The sequence below is a fragment of the Arachis hypogaea genome, chromosome 4, assembly GCF_003086295.3.
Source record: "Arachis hypogaea cultivar Tifrunner chromosome 4, arahy.Tifrunner.gnm2.J5K5, whole genome shotgun sequence".
Taxonomy (NCBI): domain Eukaryota; kingdom Viridiplantae; phylum Streptophyta; class Magnoliopsida; order Fabales; family Fabaceae; genus Arachis; species Arachis hypogaea.
The window spans coordinates 120,861,722-120,871,229 of record NC_092039.1 but is presented as its reverse complement, the minus strand read 5'-3'; the positions used below and the strand labels follow the sequence as shown (position 1 = coordinate 120,871,229).

Here is a 9,508-nt window from a genome sequence, read left to right as displayed (position 1 = left end):
CATTATGCTTGAAAAATTTTGATAAGGTGAAAAAGGCGTCAAGAATTGAACAATGGTATCTATTTCATGTACTGTAATTTATATGGGTCCAAGTTAATAATTGAGTTCATTGATAGATCACTTTTTCTTTGTATGCTGTTGTTATCAGAAAGTATGTTCTTTGATGGGGACTAATTGAACCGCTAACGATAACTTTCCTCTATTGTTATTGAAAAGTTAATAATGACATTGCTTTACTTTTATTCATGCATTCTGACTCAACAAGCCTATCTCCTTTGGTGGGACAAACCACTGAACTGAGTCTCCCCCGATTTGAGATCAATCAAATAAGTGGAGTTTCCCATTCTTCATTGAGTTGTCCAATCCTGATCATAGGAAATTGGTCATCAGGTAAAGGTGCTTTTCCCATCATAAGCTCTTTAGAAACTTGATGCATGGTTGGCCGAAATTGTGGACTTTGGCTCAAGCACTCAAGTGCCCACTTTGTGATCCACATGATTTCCCCAACAATTGAGTTCTTAGGATAAGGAGGTCTATGATCTATGACATCAACCAATAACAAATTGTATGTTATTGATGCTGTTGATGGTGACAACAATGAGTTGATCAAATCTCCTGGATGCTTTCCCATGAGGATCTCCAAACTAAGAACTCCAAAACTATATACATCACATTTCTCTGTCACTTCCATAGTCTGAGCTAGCTCTACATTAATAATTCAAGTTTAAAGTCAAAACAAAAGTGTAGTAATAAACTGATATAATTTAGAAAGTACAAATAAAAGGTAAAAATAATGGACTTACCTGGAGCTCCATAACCATAGGTGACTGCAAGTGTGGTCCAATTTGAATCTGGCTTTAAAAACTTAGCAGTCCCAAAGTCAGAGACATGAGCTTCATATTCTGAGTCCAATAGAATGTTCTTGCTTGATATGTCGCGATGAACCATAGGGGGTTTGCAATCATGATGCATGTATGACAAAGCATTAGCAACTCCTTTAACCACATTCACCCTCTTCATCCAATCAAATGCACTTGCTTTTGCTTCATTGCCAAATACTTGATCCAAACTGCCACCTTCCAAGAATTCATAAACCAAAAAAGAGAACCGAGAATGCTGGCAGAATCCATATAGCTTTATGATGTTGCGGTGCCTCATTTCTGTCAATGCTTCAATTTCATTCTCAAAAGCTTTCAAATTGGACTTATCCTCTGCATCTGATTCAGTATGAAGTTTCTTCACAGCAACAACCATTCCTGAAGGCAACTCAGCCCTGTAAACGGATCCTTGCCCTCCAATTCCAATGAGATGTTTCTCATCAAAGTTATTGGTAGCTTCAATGATAGTTTCAAACGCCATTTTTCCATCATGGCTCCATATGGAAAAGTGTTCTTCCACTTGTTGCACTTCTTTAGCTGAGTTGTCTTTGTTTCTAGCACTTCTACAAAGAAAGTACAATGAAACAGCCGCCATACAAAGCACAAGTACTAGTACTCCAAATATAACAAGTAATACCAATAACATGACCTTGTGACTTTTACGGCTAGGACTGCTGCTTGGGCATGGCACCAAGCCAGTGATATTACCACACAAGCCTTTGTTATTTTTCAATGATTCAATCGTAGCATTCTGAAAGGCTCGGTTATTGTCTGGAAGCGGCCCTTCTAACTGGTTGTATGATATGTTGACAGAAATCAAGCTTGACATACCATTAAAACTTGATGGAATGGTGCCAGAAAGATTGTTGTGAGAGAGGTTCAACAATTTCAATTGTTTCAACTCTCCAAGCACTGTTGGTATTTGTCCATGCAACATATTCCCACTAAGATCAAGAGAATACAGAGGCTGCGACGACTGGAAGTCAGAGGGGATGCTTCCCTGTAGTTTGTTGTTGCTCAAGTTCAATTCCAACAAGTTGGGTAACTGCACAACTTGTCTTGGTATATTGCCACTCAACTCATTTCCTCCAAGGTGCAAGATTTGAAGATCATGCAATAGTCCTATTTCTGCTGGAATATTTCCTGAGAAATGGTTGTCACTGATCTTGAATTCAAGCAGGCTTTTCATATTTCCCAATTCTCTTGGAATCTTTCCAGTTAATTGGTTGGAGAAAAGGTGAAGTCTTCCCAAGTTGGTAAGTTCACCAATTTCTGATGGTATGCCACCAGAAATGTTATTGTTGGATATTATCAAGTTTTCAAGATTTTGGCACTTCCCCCAATCTGGCGAAATTTGGCCATATAATTTATTGTCACTCAGATCAATGAATTTCAAATTAGGATACATACCAAAGTCTTGTGTTAGGTCTCCTTCCAAATGGTTATACTCTAACCTAATTCTAGCAAGATTAGAGCAGTTCTTCAAGCTACTTGGAATTGGACCAGTAAAATGATTGTTACCAGCAATCAAGTATCCTAATGAACCACCTAAGCAAATTTGAGGTGGCAAGTGGCCGGAGAGATCATTTTCTTCTACCAAAAAGTAAACCATGTTGGTAAGGTTATTGATAACTTGTGGAATGCTACCACTGAGTTTGTTGGCAGACAATTCTAAAGAGTATAGGCTTTTCAACTTTCCAACTGTATCAGGAATAGCTCCTGATAGATTGTTTCCTTGAAGAGCAAGGGTGATCAAATTGATCAAATTACCAATGGAGCTAGGAATTTCGCCAGAAAAATTATTGTGGCGAAGCCATATCCAGGTGAGCTTTGTCATGTTTCCAATTGTGGAAGGAATGGATCCTGAAAAATGGTTCTTCTCAATTTCAAGTAACTCCAGATTGACCAAGTTTTCTATTGAAGCAGGGATTGATCCAGAAAGTTGGTTATTATAAAGGTTTAGCCATGACAAGGTAGACATGTTCCACATGGAATCTGGGATTGGCCCAAACAAGGTGTTATTAGCAAGGTAAAGCCTATTTAAACTGCTCATGTTAGCAATTGTTGAAGGGATAGTACCAGAAAGAGTGTTTCTTGATAATTCAAGATACTCAAGCTTTGTTAACATTCCAATTTCTTGGGGAATGGAGCCAGAGATTTGATTGTTTCCAATCCCAAGAAACACAAGTTTGTTCAGTTTACCAATCTCAGGTGGAATTAGGCCTGACAGATTGTAATTATCAGATAAATCTAGAAATGATAAGTTGGCCAAATTCGAAATGGAACCTGGGATTGATCCACTTAGATGGCACAAAGAAAGATCAAGACTCTGTAAACTGCTCAATGTCCACAACTCTTTAGGGATAGAACCATCAAAAAGATTTGAAGACATGTTCAAGCTGTTAACTTTGGACACGTTAGCAATTTGTGGTGGAATGGTTCCATGGAACAAGTTGTTGTATATGTTTATGGAAATGAGGTTGGGGAATGAAGAGAAACTAAGACTGTGAAGTGTACCTTTGAGTCCAAAGTTTTCAAGATTGATGGTTGTGATTGACTTTGATTTGTCACATTGAATCCCTTTCCATCTGCATGGACTTGTGCCGTTGTTCCAAGATGATAACATAACTTGGCTTTGCTTCTCAAGTGTGGCCTTCCACTTTAAGAGTGCATCTGCTTCAATGTTTTGATCAGCTGAAGAGAGTTTTAGAATAAGGACACAAAGGAATGTTAAGACAATAGTAGTATTTTGGAACATTATTGGTGGCATGGTTCAAGACAATCAATCAGAGTTGTTGGTGAACATCCTATGTTGTTGTAAGTAATTATATAAATGAATGAGTGATGCAAATTAGTCGAGTAGCACGAGTACTAGAGATAACGTAGGGAGACATGAATATACTTTTGAAAGTTTTGCACAAAGGCAATTCACACTTTGAAAGTTTTGCACAAAGGCAATTCACACGTAATTATGTCTTCTTTGAATAAATTGACAAATAAATCTCTAAAAATTTGTATTTTTAATAGATTAATTTAAAAAAAATATTAATAAAGTCCTTTAGTATAATAAATATAGACTAATTAGTTTAAATTAATATTTTTATCTTAATTATAGAGACTAATTTAAAAATAGTATGTTCATATCTACTATTTTAAAAAAATTTGTTGATGTTTTTTTAGAGACTAATCTATTCAAAGTATAAATCTTTGAGAATTTATTTATTATTTTACTCTTTTTTTTTTTATAAATTACGCATGCATTTATATATGAATAGAAATTTTAATTTTAATATTTTAGTAAATATATTCTGATAACTTTTGATGAAAATGAACTCAAAACATAACGTTTAAATAACTGAAGCAATTATAATTAACTCCTCATTAACAATCCTTGTGATATATTATATTTCAATTAATCCACATGTTTCACAAGTTGCATTACCTTTTAGTGAAGAAAAATCTATCTAGATTTTAGCATGGGACGATATAGTGTCCCTTTCACATAAGAAAGTCACATTTATTCAGTGATTGGCCATGGGAGAGACCAGAGAGAGAAAATTTATATAGAGCAGACTTAGAGCTGGAATAAAATGTGAAAGAGGAATAATATATTTGTTTATGAAAAATATTATTATTTTTTAATAATCATCCATTAATCAGTTTAATTTATTAATTATAATATTTTTTAATAAATTTATATTCTAAATTTATAAAAAAATAAATACATTATGTAATTTCTTTTTTTATCAATTGAAATTGTTATATTTTTTTTCTCTTCGTTCAAAAGAGAGGTTACTTGTTAGATTTTAATATAGAATATTTTAAATTTTTTTTTATCATCATCACGACCACCCACTACAAGAAATAAGGGGTTTAGCCACGAAAAAAATTGTGGCTAAACTCTAAGATAACCGTAGCAACCATACATTGGCCACGAAAGAATATTTGTGGCTAATCGGGGGTTGCATTTTCTATTTGCCACGATATTAGCGTTATTAGCCACAATTTTGAACATTGTGGAGACCTTCAAAGAGCCACAATTTGTATGTCATTGTCCACGCATAATGTCGTGGCTAAATAAGAATAATCACATCAAAAAGTATAATTCTACCACACTTCATCCGTAACTAATTTGTGCAGGCCGGGTTTTTCAGTCACAGTTTTTTGTGTGGCTAACGTTGGGTTATTTAACCAGTGACTAACGTTGGGTTATTTAATCACGCTATTTTCGTGGCTAACTCACTCTATTTTTTCACATACAATCCATGGCTAATTTGTGCAAAGTTATTCTAATTGAACAATTTTATTAAATTAAAATTATATTTATATATATATACATTAATAACAAAAAGCAAACTTTTTAAATATATAATATCTAACATTTTTTCATAAAAAAATATTAATAAGGATTCAGTATAATAATAATAATAATAATAATAATAATAATAATAATAATAATAATAATAATAATAATACAAGTCTAAACTTATATATAATAAGAAATAAGAAAAAATTTAACATAAATAAAATAAATTTAATCCCTTCTAAAATAAGTATATTTAAAATTTCAACTATTACTTATTAAATACACCAATTAAATGTCTGGCATATCACTGGATAAACTAGGCACCTTATCCCTGTCTTTTGATAACAAAAATTTGTACAGAACTGCCAATTGAATTTTGGTTTCTTCATATCCATAGTCTTACATTTTCAGCACCAAAGATTTTTTCAATTTACAGCGTTGCTCTACCGGCCATTACACCTACCAATAAATTTACGTCATTATCTCGACTTTGTCCATGCCTATCAAGTTTCATGATGTCTTTTTCATCATTTTTCAAATGTCAAACTTGAATTGTCGTCCTTTTGCCGGTTGTGATTTCTCCCGTAGAAGTGTCGACAATGAAGTGTCCACAACTGAATACAAAATTGAACAAAAGAAATAAACTAAATATTAGAACTCAAAAAATTACGTAAAAAAAAATTAAAATTTCATATACCTTTGACATTCACAACTAAAGGGTCATTATAATCTTCTTTGGTAGTTACAGTTGATTTTGACTTATTTCGTCTAAACCTTCTGCAAATTCTTCATTGTTGTTGATATTCTGTGGTTATCGTAGTTCTGCTAAAAGGCATCTCTTGAAAAAAAAAATATGCTAAAAAAAACCAATAACACCAAAATGAAGAAAGAAAAAATCAGTATTTTGAGTTTTGAGGATATCCTATCATATAATAGAGTTCATACAGTGTGGTTAAAGAAAGTGCTTTCAAGTGCTGCGCAGAAAAGTAGGAGTTAAAAAACAACGTGAATGATGGGAAGTTATATTGTCCGTGATTACTTTAACTTTCCGCCAAAAGTTACCTCAGAATTTAAGCGCACATTAAAATTTTAAATCTAAAAAATTCATCTTGGTCATTGTTGTTTAGATCGTCTTTTAACTTTCTTTAACCTTAAGAATATTTCTTTCTATTCTACTGTTTATTATCTACTAAATATACTTTAAATTATTTTATTTTTGATACAATAATTATTTATTTATTTTTTTAATGGTCAAATATGATTAAAAATTTAAATTCAAATTTAAATTTTGAGTCTGTAATATTTTTATCTTTAATTTTTGTTATAATAACAATAAATAACCAAAAAACTACTCTAATAAATATATGACTTTCACAATCTCTAATTTCATGCAGTTGATAGTTGATGTTTCAAATAATACACTATCATTTAATTATTTACTTATTATACACAAAATAATATAATAAGAGTTATACATTATGTAAGTTTTGTAAATATTTTTACCTAAAAAATTTAATGTTTAATAAATTTTAATTACTAAATTAGTTACTAAAATTTTATTACATTAGACAAATTAATTATTACATAAAATTGTTATAAGAAATTTTACAAATCAATTTCTTTGTTACTTAATAAAATTAGAAACTTTTATATAAGTGACTCATAAATTAATTAGTAATATTTTTTTTATAACTAAAGATAGTTGTAAAATAAATAAATAATTAATGGAATATACTAATTAAATAATATTATAAATAAAAAATTTAATTCATAATTTCACAAAATAATTTTTAAAAAAATAATTATGTATGTAATAAGAGTACAGTACTCACAAAAATATATAATGAGTACTAAACTATGTAAATAAAGACTAATTTTTTTTAACTTATCCTCATTTTCTTAAATTAAAAAATGATAAAATAATTTATTTTTAATAAAAATTGAAAAAAATTTATACTTAAAAATTATTGAAATTTTTATTATCTATTTAAATTATATTATTTTAGCTAAATAAATTTTATCTTTATAATTTACTCAAATATTAGAATATTATCTTTATTTTTATAATTTTTTATTTTATCTAAATTTATTTTTTTATATTTTTAGATTTAATTTCATAAATATGTGTTAATGTCAGACTATTTAAAAAAATGATACTATACATTAATAAATTTATTTAAAAAATTAATTTATTCAAGATAGAATAGCCATGGCACGTTAATGTAAGCAGAAAGTACAGCTACGAAAAATATTGTTTGTGGCAAAAGATTAAATTTTAGCCAATGTGACAATGTTTCGTGGTAAATAAAAGACACGCTCATTTATTTTTATCACGATTTAGTATTCGTAGTTAAAATTTGGTAGCTAAACCCCGTTTTTGTTTTAGTGACCGTACAACATTTTATTTTTTCGAGACTCAACTCTTCTGTTTCATTAGTGTCTGTTTAAATTTATTTCAATATTCATTAACATAAACAAAATTAATATCCAAAACTTTGTACCAAAATCTTCAAAAACACAAATACATTTAAAATTAATATGAACAACATAAACATATTTAAAATATGATATTGACACATTTAAATTACATTAATATTACAGATTTCAAATCAATAGAATAGTAAAAAAAAATTTAACATAAACACGTCCAAAAAAGAAAAAAATACCACAGATAAAAAATAACTTCTTTTTTATTTGTTCATTTTTTCTTTCAAAAAAGAGGTTTTTTGTTATTTTTTAATGAGATACTAAAATCATTTAAAACGTGTTTGAAATATAATTTTATTTTGGATGTGTTCATAATTTATTTTGTGTGTACTTTTACTATTTTAAATATGTTGTAGATATTTGATATAGTATTTTAAATGTTTCAAGACACATCTAAAATAACAAATAACAAATATAATACTTTTAAAATACATCAAAAATTTATTCTTTGTTCACACAAATTAAATTTTGTACGAAAACGTACAGAAACACAAATACATCCACAATTAAATAAACAAGATGAACAAATTCAAAACTAGATATTGACACATCTAAATTATATTAATATTACAAATTTTAAATTAATAGAAGAGTAGTGAAAAAAAAAATTTAACACAAACACATTAAAAAAAAAGAAAAAAATGCCACAGATAAAAAATAACTTCTTTTTATTTGTTAATTTTTTGTTTTAAAAAAAGAGGTTTAGATTTTGAAGGAAGGCGAAAGGTTTTAGTGAGATGAAACCTATTTTAGGATATTTAAGGGCTTGTCTTTGTTTTGAAATATGTTAATATTTAAAAGATTTAAAACTGATTTGGAGATTTAAAATTAAATTTTCGGTTTTTTATTTTACTTAAATTATTTTTTAAATTTATATTTTAAATTAAAAATTATTAAATCTATTTGTATATATTTGTTTTATTATTTTTTAAATTAATATAATAAAAGGCTGACTAAAAAAACAATTTAAAGAATACCTAATTTATTGTAATTTATTATGGAAAAATAAAAAAATGTCACATATTTCATTCAATAATACCGTTTTCAAAAAAAATTATTGTTATATAATTTTAGTCTTTAATAAATTTAATTATTAATTGAATTTTCAAATTTTTATTTTCTAGAAGACAAATCAATGTAAAATTTAAAAATGATTTAGTAATTAAAATTATTTGAAAACTAAGTATGAAAATTTGGAATATTATTCTATTTCAATACATGTATAAGTACATAAAGGTTATTATAATAAAGATAAGGTCAAATAAATTTTCTTAAAAGAAAAAACGAGAAAATATTTGCCGTATGTGACCCATCTAGACACGTCCAACTCCTTATTTCTTTTCTCATTGTTTTTTTATTTTTTATTTTTTTTCTTTTGCTTTAGTCTCTGTATATACAACTTTTCTTTATTGTTTTTATCGTTTTTGGGAGTAGGGACACCAATATTTTTTTCCCTCATTCAGATATAGCAGTTCATTTTTCATGATGCAAAAAGGACAGACATATTAGGCTTTATTGAAAAAGACATTTTTGAACATTTCTAATGATTCTTTTTTATGTAAAATAATTTTCAACATTTTTTGACAGTTGATGAGAGTAAAAGAAATAAAGAATACTTTACTAAAATCATTATTATAAATAACAATAAGAAACCTTTATTTTCTAGTAGATAGCGTCCTTTTTAAAATTTAAAAAAATATATTATAGAGTCATCATAATTTATTATTTATTTTTTGTTATTTTTTTTATCATCAATCTAATTTTTTAAATCTAATAATTTAATAATATATTTTATTCTATATTTTTTAAATATTAATAATTAATTAATAATAAAAAA

The 9,508-nt window shown here is 28.1% G+C and overlaps 1 protein-coding gene across 1 annotated transcript; it reads right to left on the bottom strand.

Annotated features, from left to right (window-relative positions):
* Positions 1-174: 174 nt before the first annotated feature.
* On the bottom strand, positions 175-3,769 carry LOC112797669 (uncharacterized). Its single transcript, XM_025840721.3, has 2 exons — positions 804-3,769; positions 175-705 (listed from the first exon to the last, which is right to left on the bottom strand). Exons 1-2 carry the CDS (start codon positions 3,646-3,648, stop codon positions 323-325), a joined length of 3,228 nt encoding a protein of 1,075 aa, XP_025696506.1. The 5' UTR covers positions 3,649-3,769; the 3' UTR covers positions 175-322.
* Positions 3,770-9,508: the final 5,739 nt, after the last annotated feature.

Bases quoted from the DNA above. Each gene is read 5' to 3' on its own strand.
- LOC112797669 (XM_025840721.3), bottom strand. From the start codon at position 3,648: ATGCCACCAATAATGTTCCAAAATACTACTATTGTCTTAACATTCCTT. The intron at 706-803 runs GTAAGTCCATTA...TTATTAATGTAG, and splicing joins CTATGGTTATGGAGCTCCAG to AGCTAGCTCAGACTATGGAA.